The sequence below is a fragment of the Euleptes europaea genome, chromosome 3 (genome assembly GCF_029931775.1).
Source record: "Euleptes europaea isolate rEulEur1 chromosome 3, rEulEur1.hap1, whole genome shotgun sequence".
Lineage (NCBI taxonomy): Eukaryota > Metazoa > Chordata > Lepidosauria > Squamata > Sphaerodactylidae > Euleptes > Euleptes europaea.
In genome coordinates, this window is record NC_079314.1 from 103237923 (window position 1) to 103251242 (window position 13320).

General features: G+C 42.2%; 1 protein-coding gene across 1 annotated transcript in view; it reads right to left on the reverse strand.

Moving 5' to 3' along the window:
* FGD4 (FYVE, RhoGEF and PH domain containing 4) overlaps nucleotides 1-12798 on the reverse strand; it is a 44024-nt gene extending 31226 nt beyond the window's left edge. Inside the window, exons 1-4 of the mRNA XM_056846018.1 lie at nucleotides 12629-12798; nucleotides 6627-6807; nucleotides 2093-2579; nucleotides 153-242 (exon numbers count right to left, since the gene is read on the reverse strand). Of these exons, the coding sequence (XP_056701996.1) occupies nucleotides 153-242; nucleotides 2093-2579; nucleotides 6627-6715 (666 nt within the window). The 5' untranslated portion in view covers nucleotides 6716-6807; nucleotides 12629-12798. The remainder of the gene's footprint in view (nucleotides 1-152; nucleotides 243-2092; nucleotides 2580-6626; nucleotides 6808-12628) is intronic.
* Nucleotides 12799-13320: the final 522 nt, after the last annotated feature.

The window sequence follows — 13320 nt, forward strand, 5'->3', positions numbered from 1 at the left end:
GCAAATGCAGAACTACGGACAGGTAATTGTAAATGTGTAAGTGTAGTTCTCTCATGCTGTCCCCCTCAACTAATTACAAAACACGTTTTACACCACTTCTCTCTTAAGAAACCTTGTTTTTAGTCTGTAATTATATTAAAGGGAAAATGTACCTGGTCCAAGAGTTCAAGCCGGCTGACATAGGCTTTTTCTGTGTGTAACAGCTCACTGGCGATTTTGTAACATTTCTGCTCATCTGTCTCCTAGAAACACATAAAATTTATTTACAGAATAAAGAAATTCATAAATTATCAAGCCTGAACTGTCCCTAGAAGCTAAACTGAGGCTATCATGCTTTGGTCACATTATGAGAAGACAAGAGTCATTGGAAAAGGCAATAATGCTAGGAAAAGTTGAAGGCAGCAGGAAAGAAAAGAGGAAGGCCCAACATGAGAGGGACTGACTCTATAATGGAAACCACAGCCCTCTGGTTGCAAGACCTGAGCAAGGCTGTTAAAGATAGGACATTTTGGAGGACATATATGCAGCTAAGTCACATTCTTGTTCTTTCCCAAGTACCCACCCACATCCATTATAAAACCTTGGTATCCAAAGAAGTGAACTGTGGCTTATGAAAGCCAGAAATTTTGTTACTGGACTCTTGCTCTTTTCTACTGCTACAGACAGACTAACACGGCAACCCATCGTGATCTAAAACCTGGGACTGATTAGCCTGAAATGATACAGGATCTCCAGAATGCTTGCCAGGAGTAAGGAACAGATCCATCTTGAACACTGCATTCCATGAAACAAGCTGTCCTTGTTTATTATTATTATTTACAAAATATACATCCCACCCTTCTGCTCTTACAAGGGCTGCCAAGGTGGCTAACAATTTGAAACATCCAAAATATCCATCTTTTGTCACCTCTGGAATGGTAGTATAACAGTGTGGAAAAACATCTCAGTGTTTCTTTATAGAATGTACCACTATACCTAATTCTAGGTCCTGTTAGGTGCCCTTCACTAGCTGCAGGTATGCTGTACAAGGTATATCCCATAGTGGGGATATAAAGTCCACGTGGGCCTGGACAAATAACCCGGATTTTCCCTATGGGACCGGCATCTTCCCTACATTAGGAAACTGAACTTGGAGGAAAGGCTGAGGGGCAGTAAGCCCTGTCCAGACAGATTCAGGCTATTAAAATTACAGCTATACCCTGGGATGAATCTGTGTGAAAGCGGATTGATTCCAAAGAGGGGCTACAAGGTGACGAGAGCACCTTGACTCTTTAATTGTGACAGGCCACAGAACAGAGCATTAGTTCATCAACCAGAAGGTGCAAGGCTCAGTTAGAACAACTGCCTTCTGTCATCTTCTCCAGGTGTTTACCAATTTCCTTCCTGCATATTACTGTACCACCACCCTGTTCTCCCTGCCTTTTCCTGTAAGTTACTGCCAACATGTTGCATCATCTGGATGTCTTTTCCTGTGTAGGTTGGCATTCAGAACAATGCACTGAGGTGGATGTTACAAAGGAATTGGTCCCTGCCATTAACATAAGAACGGCCATGCTGGATCAGACCAAGGTCCATCAAGTCCGGCAGTCTGTTCACACAGTGGCCAACCAGGTGACTCTAAGGAAGCCCACAAACAAGACAACTGCAGCAGTATTATCCTGCCTTATTCAGTTGAATAAGGAAAACCTTCAGTATAGAGTAGTGGTGAACATATACTGGAAACGACCATATAAGAAGCCTCTGGATTAGATTCGCTTTCTAGGAAACTTTCACAGAAGGTCTCCTTGACTGCTTCTGTGATTGGGTCAGGAGAGACACGGCTCTCAGAGTCTCTGTCTACCCAGATATAATTATTCCATCAGAATAAACAGAATGTAAACTTTAAAAGCCAACACAAAGCATATGACGCTGCAATGAAAAAAGAGGCCATGTCTCAAATACTTCAATAATTAAACTGCTACAATACCCTACAAATGAAGTCTAATGCAACACATTGTCAATGTCTTGGCTCAGCCTGTAGAATAATCACAGAGGAGCACAGTGATCAGCTTCAAAGGCTTCTTTGAATACAACAGAAAACACATCGCCTTACCTTTGTTTCCAGTTGTTGGTCTTGCTTAATGTGCTCTTCAATCTGCTTGTCTTTCACATTAGCAATCATTTCTACAGTTGCTTTTCCAGATGGGAACAACAGGTTCGCATCTGGACTAGTCCGGCAACAGCTATTGATTGCTTGCCCTTTGCAGGCGGCTGTAGTCTGCAACGAGTCCGTACTTGTGCTCTCTCTCTCTCCATTTACCACGCTGCTTTCACATGAAACATCTTCACTTTGAATGGCCGCACTGTCGTTACCAACTGGCAACCTGCTGTCCCTGCTTTCCAACCGGTTCTGTGCTACTACTCCATTGGTCGTGCAATTCCGTACATCCTGAGATTGATCTGTATTACTTCCCTGCTTTTGTAGTGGGTGTTGGGCGAGGAATTTTGGCTGAGGCGATGGTGTCGACCCATGCTTTCCTTGAGATCTAACAACATTGATAACGCAGGGCTCTTTTTTCAGCTCACTAAGATTGGATGGGCTAAGGAGAATAAAAGAGACTGTGAACGAATGCACGTTACATCAATGGACATTTGCACAGCATGTAAAGCACCACTCTTCTTAGCCCTCTTTGCTAACGAAAGCAATGATCCCAGAAGGAACAAAAATGTTAGCCGCAAAAGCACATGGTGAATGGTGAAGTACTACTCTGTTCAGGGGAACTGTTCAGGGGAGGGGCTGTGGCTCAGCAGAAGAGCATCTGCTTGACATGCAGACGGTCCCAGGTTCAGTCCTCACCATCTCCAGTTAAAGGGACTAGGAAAGTAGGTGATGTGAAAGACCTCTGCCTGAGACCCTGGAGAGCCGCTGCCGGTCTGAGTAGACAATACTGACTTTGATGGACAGAGGGTCTGATTCAGTGTAAGGTGGCTTCATGTGTTCATGTGTACTAAAAATCATACAAATGTACCATCAGTTGGCAGTGAGCCCAGTGAAGTCAAAGTACTGCAACAGCGTCTCTTGCTGTTTATTATGGCTCAAACTGGATGAGACCACAGCAGTCCTGGGTGGCCCCGATCATGGATAACAGGGGAGGAGGAGCTCCACGTGGGTGAGGGAAGCTGAACCCTTCTTGTATTCACTGTTCACCCTCTCGCCACTTCCATTGTGCACTGTCCCACTGGGCAGGCTCTGGTCTCCAACGGAGCTTGGCAGGGGAACAGGTGCCGGCTGGGTGGCTGTGGGAAGCTAAATGGCAAGTGGGGGGAGCATTTAGTATTCCCCCACTTGGATACGCCTTTCGCTACAATAATTGGGACCTCCAACCCATTTTATAAATGGTGCAGATGGTGGGATAAAGAAGAAGAAGAGTTGGTTTCTATATGCTGACTTTCTCTACCACTTAAGGAAGAATCAAACCGGCTTACAATCACCTTCCCTTCCCGTAACAGACACCCTGTGAGGTAGCTGGGGCTGAGAGAGCTGTGACTAGCCCGAGGCCACCCAGCTGGCCTTATGTGTAGGAGTGGGGAGGCCAACCTGGTTCACCAGATCAGGGTCCGCCACTCATGTGGAGGAGTGGGGAATCAAACCCGGTTCTACAGATTAGAGTCCACCGCTCCAAACCACCGCTCTTAACCACTATACCATGCTGGCTCTCAAATAAAAAATATCTCTGCCAGGAGTGATAAGAAGAACTGCACCCACTTTCTTTCCCTTACTCTCTCATAATAGGTCGGCAAAAGCAAAGACTCATGAAAATTTCAATTTGTGTATTTTGTGGCTGTTTTGTTACACATTACGCCATTGTTGAAATTTGAACATATGCTGCATTTTAACGTTGCTAACTTTCTTGCTTTTTCATGCACTTTAAGTTCCTTCTTGTAACATATGTTTGTTTAAACTTACTTTTCCTTAAGAGTTACGCTTTTTCCTTGGATTACCTTTATGAGCTATTGCTACTAATTTTACATTGCTGCACTATACTTCATCATTCAGTGTCAGGCGCTGGCCTCTGACTCAGCCTGGCTGCCTGTTCTCTATAGTAAAGTGTGGTCATGCTCGGCTAGCTACAGTTTTTCAGATTTATATCCATATCAAACAAACAGTGGTCCCACCGAACAATATTTTCTTCCAGATTCGTCCAAACTTCCTGCTATTGTTTTTCGTTCTATATGTGTCCTGTCGTTTTCTGTTCTCCCTGTCATTTCCTTTGTGCTGGTTTGGAAATGCAGACATATACATTTATGTGGTTCTGCTAGTCACCCCTCTACATGTGTCAGCTATTTAAGTAATATTATGAAATGTCAGTATGGCTTGCACAAAATGAGAGAGCTCTAAGAGAGCTGTGACTAGCCCAAGGTCACCCAGCAGGCTTCATGTGGAGGAGCTGGGGAAACCAACCCACTAGATTAGAGTCCGCCGCTCATGTGGAGGAGTGGGGAATCAAACCCAGAACTCCAGATTAGAGTCCACCACTCCAAACCACTGCTCTTAACCACTACACCATGCTGGCTCCCCACAGTAGACAATACTGAGGTAGACAGACCAACCATCTGACCGTACAAAGCAGCTTCATGCATGGCAGAAAATTACCTAAGCAGGAAAATAATTTGTAAGCCACCTTCTACCTGTCACACTACTAGTAACACCAGAAAGACCATGCTACATCCATGCATGGTGTTTCCAGATGATTGCTTATTGGGGGGAGGACACCTTGCTACTATTTGGAAGTGTTCAAAATCAATACATAGGACTAGGGTGGCAACATAGAACCAGGAAAGCAATATGGCATTTGCAAAAATTCAGGTAATCGTTTTTCAAATAGCAGGGTAATGCAAAGAAAGGTAACCCACATTTTGCTAAGGACTGAGCTAACCTAGGAAAAGAAGAGAAAGGGAGAGGTTCATGACACAATAAACCAGGAGGGATGAATGGCAAACACTTTAAAATCAAAGTATTGGCTTCAAGCCAGTAGTGTCCCATTTTGAATAGAAGCAGAGTGGATAACAATCAATAATTTTTTAAAAAAAATTAAAAATTTGATTTTTTATTTAAATCAGATTTTCAAAATTTAAATCAGATTTTTAAAAATAAAATGCTTTTTGGGGGAAAATCTATCTAAAGATAGTTTTCTATTTAAAATACATTGTAGTCAAAGGTTATTCATCATGAAATAAGGAATAGTTTTTAATTATGTGGCATCAGACTGTATATTCATTCAATGTTTAAATTTTATGGTAAATGAATTCCATTAATCCATTCACAATGTCATGCTCTTCCAGAGGGTTCTGTAAGATTATTTTGGGCAATTTTCTATCTAGAAGATATTATCACAGATGCTTGGTGTTGCAGTTTACAAAACTGTGAATTTGCATCTGTAGAGCTAACATGCCTCTTCTTCACAGCAAAAATGTTATAAAATAAACATACAGAGTTGAGAAAAAGATCTTAATCCCATTGTCCCTTTGCAAATCTATGTACACAGAATCAACTACTTATCTCTTAAGTATTAAGATGTTCAATTAATAAATGTATTAAGATGTTCAATTAATAGAAGATTGTTTGGAGTGAAATAGATCTGCACAAGAATCTAGGTGTGAGGAGGGAGGGGCAAGCAGTAAAAATGAAAGTGAAACCCTTTGAGCAGAATACTCCACAAGTCTTTATGTACGAAACCATGATTTAAATCAAGTCTTACCGACTAATGTTTTTAATTGTGATTTAAATCGATTTGATTTAAATCAAATCGACCCTGACACTGAGCTAGGGTTGCCAACCTCCAGGTACTAGCTGGAAATCTCCTGTTATTACAACTGATCTTCAGCCTATAGAGATCAGTTCACCTGGAGAAAATGGCCACTTTGGCAATTGGATTTGGACTCTATGGCATTAAAGTCCCTCCCCTCCCCAAATAGGGTTGCCAGGTCGCTCTTCGCCACTGGCGGGATATTTTTGGGGCAGAGCCTGAGGAGGGTGGGGTTTGGGGAGGGGAGGGACTTCAATGCCATGGAGTTCAATGGCCAAAGCAGCCATTTTTCTCCAGGTGATCTGATCTCTATCGGCTGGAGATCAGTTGTATTAGCAGGAGATCTCCTGCTACTACCTGGCAGTTGGCAACCCTATCTCCAAACCCCGTCCTCCTCAGGCTCCAACCCAAAAACCTCCCGCCGGTGGTGAAGAGGGACCTGGCAACCCTACACTGAGCCTTGGATTTCTTTTACAATAGGATGACAACCAAAAAATTATGGGGAAGGGAAGCCTGTAGAAACATGGCAAATCTCAGCATGGATTTTTGGTCTTCCTGCTGTTATGGACTAGCACAAATACTCCTTTGCTGAATTCAGATGATGATGGGCTGGAATGTAAATACTGAGTTTTGATAAACCAAAAGCCTGCCTATAGACTTTCACCAGCACATTCTTTTAAAGGCTTCCCCTTCTTGTATCTTTCATCGCACGAGAACCAACACACAGCCACTGTCTATGCTAAAGCTATAAAAGGGGAACACTGAGCATTTCCTCATTCGTTATCAGTTATGCTGCATTTGTACTGTAACCTTTGAAGAAAAAACACAAAACATGTTTACCTGCCTCCTTCAAAATGACTGATGAGATCAGACACTTTACTAGTTTTCTCTTTTGACACACAAGAAGAGGTAGAGGTAACTTCCTCCATTCCTTGCTTCGCAGTATATAAAACTTTATGTCTAGGGGTTTGGTGGGGAATGGATGACTGTGAATTCTGCAGATGTAATGGCTTTGGAGGCACTGTAAAAAAAAAAAAAAGGAACACAAACTAAACTATAAACATTGGTAAACATTTCACAAGTTGTTCAAAACCATGACTCCCAAAAGCTCCGCGAGATCACTCAAGCTCTCTCCAAGACTGTTATATTTCTTTTTTTTTGACCTTCAGCTTCACTGGCCGCCTTTCATGCACTGGACTGTATCTTCTTTGTCATTTAGTACAGATGAAGAAGCCAAACTGTCCCGCCTACAAAACCGCAACAACACAAGCAATAGTAACACACAAAAGAATACTAAGCATGCTGGTAATATGATGCCCTGGGCCTTTCTACTGCTCAAAGAGTGGGGAGTAAGAGAAAAGACTTGGCACGCCAAAAAAAGAGGAGAGGGCTCCGCTAGCCCTATACAGTAAACTCTTAGCAGACAGCTGTGAATCCAGACAACTTGGTAATTTTTGCCCAAAAATTATACTACACTAGCATACACAAACTACTGAGGATCAACACTCAAGCAACTCAAGCATATAAGTCCAGAAAGCACGGCTCAAGACAGGATGTTTAAAAAGACGAAGCTGTGTCAACAAATCAGGATCTATTTTAACCGCATTCTAGTAAGATCAGGCCCTGACCTGGATGGCCCAGGCTAGCCTGATCTCGTCAGATCTCAGAAGCTAAGCAGGGTCAGCCCTGGTTAGTATTTGGATGGGAGACCACCAAGGAAGACCAGGGCTGCTGTGCAGAGGAAGGCACTGGCAAACCACCTCGGTTAGTCTCTTGCCTTGAAAACCCCAAAAGGGGTCGCCATAAGTTGGCTGCGACTTGGGCACTTTACACACACACACAGTAAGATCAGAACTGATATTTCTTCTATAATTAGAATACAAGCGCGGCCACCCCTACTAGTCTGTGCACTAACAAAGCTCTTCTAAAATGTGACAGATAATGAAAGATACACAAGGGAATTGTTGGAAAGACCGCCACCATTTTTACTCTGTTTTTAAAGAGACTGTCACAATTGCTCATTATAGATCTATGATCTCCTCTAAGGTTTTTGAAACGGGTTTTATCATCTACCTGCCAGCAGCTGCTAGAGACTGAGACGTTTCCTATTCTGCATTCCCCCTGGAACTGACAGGCAGATCTAGGCCAGTGAACATCAGATAACTGACACAAAATTGAAGGGCTAGCTAACTAAAAGAGATTATAAAACTAAGCGGAGGGGAGGGGAAAAAGGGAGACAGGAAGAAACCATAGAATTATCTTGGGAAAGAAGACTGAACGGAAGAAGGATTCATGTCCACACTTAAAGGTGTATCTCATGATGACAGCAGTAGGTTTGCAAAGTTATGGAATGTACCTTCAGTAGGGTAAGGAATACCAAAACCAACCATATGCAAAACATGCTAGGCACGCAGGAGTTAACACACATTATACTAAACAAGTAAAATGTGCATGTTTAGAGATGTGCATGCTCTCCAGCCTCAAGAAATGAGCAGGGTTGCAGCCAGAGTCTCTGCTGCCAGACTGAATGTTGCTTAACTGTTTAGAAAGGAAGTACAAGAAATGTTTCAAAATTTTTGGAGGAACGCTATTTCCTGAATCAAAATTGGAGGGCTTTCATCTCCAAAAGTCTCACTTATAGAGCTGCTGTGAACAAGAACCATCTGTCTCCAATGATGCCCATCTGCCATCAATTGGTATGTCAACTAATCTGAGTGTACTTCTTGATTGCTAGCCCAGAGCCATGACTCATGCAGAGATGCAATAGATGGCCTCCTGATTCTGCTGTGTAACTGTAATAAGTACAGCTGTACAGACCCAGGAAAAGTGCCCCCCCCCCATTTTTCCATTTTCCTAATGGAAAAATTGACAGATTGTAGGGAACACCAAAAAACATCCTATGATTTTTTTTCTTTTGTAATGAGTGAAAACACTCAAAATACATAGTATGATGATTATGTACAAGATATATTATTAATTATAATTCTTGTACTGTACACATAACATTTTCAAGCCTACATCTTGTTTCAATGTAACTAATTTCCCCATAATTAATATACTATACGTATGACAATACACTATTGAATATTTCAGTGTTTTCATGTTTTAAATTAAAGCTAGATATCCAAATATTTGGATATACTGCTAGCCCCATTATGACTATGAGACTATTTCTCTCCAAATAATACTTATTCAGTACTACAAAAATTATGCTTTCTGTTTTCAATATAGGTTTTTGCCATCTGAGAGATAAGCAAAAAAGATACATGCACTGAAATATTATAGTCTGCAGCACCATGCTGCTCTCCCATCCTTCAGTAATGAGTATATTTGCAATTTTTCTTGTAGAAAACTATCAATTCCACCATAGGTTGATTGGGAGGAGACCATTTCATGCAGAAGTACTACAACCACTTCTGTAGATGGAGACTCTGTGCTTCCCAGAACCTTTAATTTACATCTCATGGAAGAATAGCAGCTCTCTCTCATGCACACAGCTTGGAAATTGGGCTAGACTATATAGGCTTTTGTTTGACATCTACACATCTCCAATATTTTGATCCCTTCTACTCCAAAATAACTGATGAGTGACTTCACTTACTAGGAAGTCACATCATGTAGTCTGTCCTACAGTTTCTGAACCTATTTACATTGTATTCTGAATAATACATTCTACATCTTGCAATAGACAAACCTTTTGGTTTGGAACCAAATCATAAGCCATCAGGATTTCTTTGAAGTCACAGTGAGGCATATACATTTCATTCAGGTCTGTAAACACAGCAAATACTGATTTATGTTTATTTTTAACATATGACTTGAAGGCCATTATCTCCAATAACATGGCTGAAATACCAGGAAATTTTGCTTTAGAATTCTTATTCCTTATTCTTATTGCTCCTCATCAACAATAACTAAACTGTTTCACCCTAAACTGTGGTAATTTGTTGTCATGAATTGTAGCAATGTAACATTTAAAAGGTTAACACAAAACTGAATGTTACATTTTATTCTTCTTTCTGGGACTTATTCACCATGTCAGAGGTGGGGGACACCAAGAATGCTATACAATGATGCAATTGGTTTCCTAAGATCTAAGCAGCTTTTCAGAAAGAAACTACAAAACAGCCCTCTACAAAACCAGGTCAGAGACCATTGTTAGTTTCCAGTACAAATCGTGAATAGCAAAGAGACTGAATATTTTCCACTCCATTAAAGGCATGTCTTTGAATGAACAGCCACACAAAAAAATCAGAGAGAAAACATTTCAAGCTTTCCTTGATTTGCAGGTCAGAAGGATGTTTTTTGCTGGAAAGCAGCTATCTAGTACATAATCCAGGTCTGTGATCTTATTTCTTATCCTGTCAAATAATGCTTACAGCTGGCAAATTGAGAACCAAACTCACACACAGCCTTTGGGGAAAAAATTGTTGCATCACTGAAAGATGTGTGTAGTGATTATGACATATCAATAAGAAGAATCTAAACTTGAGAATCTACAATATTCTAGCTTTGACATGCCCTAGTGAGTGGGGGGGATATCTTCTCCCTTTCACCAGCATTCCACCAGCAGGAGAAAACCGTCCTTTTGGGTCCTTTAATAAGGATCATTCAGTATTTTAAAATTTGGTTGCTGCTCGATCAATCTGCTAATTTTAGATGAACGTTTAATGTTTGCTGGTTCGGGTACTGGGATGTGCTTGCTTCATCCTTGCCTTTGCGGTGATATTGTTTATATCCAATTAAACCTTATCACCTTCATTGTGGCTTGGTCGGCAAGATAAAATGTTTGTAAAAAAAATGAGCTTTGGTTTGAGAGCAATCAAAGGGCACTAAATTCACTGGAGTAACAAAATGCATGTAATTATAAGGTGGAGGCGCTCTGCTGAATTTCCTTACCATGAAAACAGTGACCATACTGTGCTTGCTTCCATGCACCTAACCAGCCACTGGGCTTCCAAACCCAGTCTCTGACACTGCAGGCTGGGAAGATATGGGAACACTGGTCGGCTAGGTGGACACAAATCCTTATTTCCGTTATAAACTTTCATTTCAGCAAGAGACAATGACAGGGTGTCTATGCAGGAACAAGGGTGACAGAGGATCCAAACAGCAACCCAAAACTGTGTACATGTGGTCACTGTAGCAAAAGTCTGTATCAGGAAGTGACTCACAAGTCAGCAGAAGAAAAAGGAAAAGCAAATAACGGGTCACGTTTGTGAACGTACACGGACAGCATTGGCCTTGGCAACTGGATTCCATTTTTTAAACAGGCAGAACTCCAAGTCAGAAGAGATATATCAAATCACACACTCCCAATGGTTGTGACTGTGGCTATCTAGTGCAGATCATAACTCACAGAACTCTAAATGAACAAGGACTCTGGAAGTGTGCAGGTTTAGTTACCAAGGAAGACTGCTTCAGTTTTAATCAAAGGGAAATTAGTAGCACTTGAACTCCCTCTTTGTAGTAGAATCTACCTACTGACCGCTTAAAATGCCCAGGATCTGGAAAATCCAGCATACATTGAGTTGGTGCTGCCTGGCCAGAACAAAAATTCTGGAACAAGTAAATTTTTGAGCCCAGCTTAACATTCACACCTATTCGCCGAATATTCACTGAAAATGTAGCTGTTGGCTGCCTGTGGTGCAGAGAAGCTGCCTTTGCATCCATGCAGCAGGGAGCGGGCGCAGGAGGGCACCCTCGGTGGCTCCAGGCTTGCAGCGGCAAGCTCATGCAAGGGGGCAGTTTGCAGCCCAGCCAGCCAAGCTGCTCTCCATGTGGCAGGCTGAAGGGGGGGCGGAGTTCTGGACAGTCTCTGAACTCACAGCATGGGTCTGGCCTTTCCCGATTTGATTAGGCTGCGCAGGGAGCTCGCACTCAAGACACTGCAAGCTATCCACCCTCCCTTGAGTTCCGGTTGTTATGGGATGCATGAGGTTTACTGGGTCTTTTCTGTATCTGCATTTTTCACAGCTGGCTGGCGATTTGGGCATTGGGATGGATCCCTTTGGTAGTAAACCGGCATGCTTCACTCGGGGGCTGTTGGATGGCTCTCACACCAGGAGACAAGGGAACCACGCAGTGGCACACGCCCATGTGGGATCCTGGGTTTGGCACTCTGTGGGCTTCCCCCCCCAGCAGGTGGGATGGGGGGATGGGTATATTGGGCTGCAGGCAAGTCACCCAATGATGGATCTGCCCCCATGCTGTGGCATCACTCCTTCAGAAGTATTCAATTAAAGCTGTGGCCTAATTTTCCCCCAATCCTGGTGTAATTGTTTTTAAATGGAGTGAAGTAACACATAACTTAGAGAGTTACTACACTGACTGATGGATAAAGCCATATTTGACACTTTCTGTCTGCATCTCAGTATTCCTGAAGACCTTCACTCTCTTCTAGTTCTTCGCCCACTACAGGATGTGACCTCACAGTCTAAGATCATTATCTTACAGCTCAGAAAAGCAAAATTACTTTGAGAGGCAAAATTTGGTGGGTTATTTTGTTTTTTACAAAATAAAATATCAGAAAGGCTTCAGTCTATTAATTCCTACCCCTGGTCACTTCAGAAACTATTGACCAAAGTTATACTTATTTCTTATAATTTTCAGCCTTTACTGCTTTATAAAGTTATATGTAGTTTACAAATTTTGGTTCAATTACTATAAGCAAGTCACACCTTACAGTGGTATTCAACCAAACCTCAATAAAAAGTGAGCTCCTGCAAACCATTTGAACAAATTTATTTGTGCCACAAATGATGAATATTTGGCTAAAGCAACTGTTTACTTTGTTACCTCTAAGGGTCAGGACTCAGCAAGTATTTGGAATAGCTACTGACCTTGTGGCTTTGGATTTGAAGTTGGGCGTAGGGCGTGCTTAACTGGCACGTTTCCATTTATTCCCTGAGCCACTTCATTGCAGATGTTCGGCTCAAATAGCTTAGTTGTGCTGCTTCCTGCACTGCTTGCAGTGCAAGGCACAGTTATGAAGAGCTTTGGACATGTACTGCCACCTGAAAGGGAGACAAAACAAATGTTCAGTTATGTTCATAGCTGGGATTTCATTCTCAACCTTCTAAAACAGCAGTGAACTAAAAAAGAATTTCCCCCCTGATCAGCTCAGCTGCTGAAGCTGGATGGTTTGCTCTCTCACCCCATTCTCCTGTAACAGGAAGCACTGGCTTGAAACATCTGGAAAAGCCTTATCCTACAGACGGTTCTAGTAGGGCACACACTCTGGCACACACTGAAATTAGCATCAGAGACAGGCTTCTAGGGTACAATGAGACTCGCTTTTCCCAATGTTTACAGCTTTCACATCTCTTCACTTTCCCAGTACAGTTGCCAGATTATTTCTCAAGTTAGAACGATACGGGGCTGTTACAAGTCAGCTGAAATTGGTGGCGACATCTGAAAGTAGAGTGAACGACAGCAAGCCTAGAGTAAAGTTTTTCGGGTCAGCTCAGGTAAACTTGAAGTGACCCAAAACATTAATGAAAATTAAATCTCCCAGAATTTTGGGAGTGTTCCA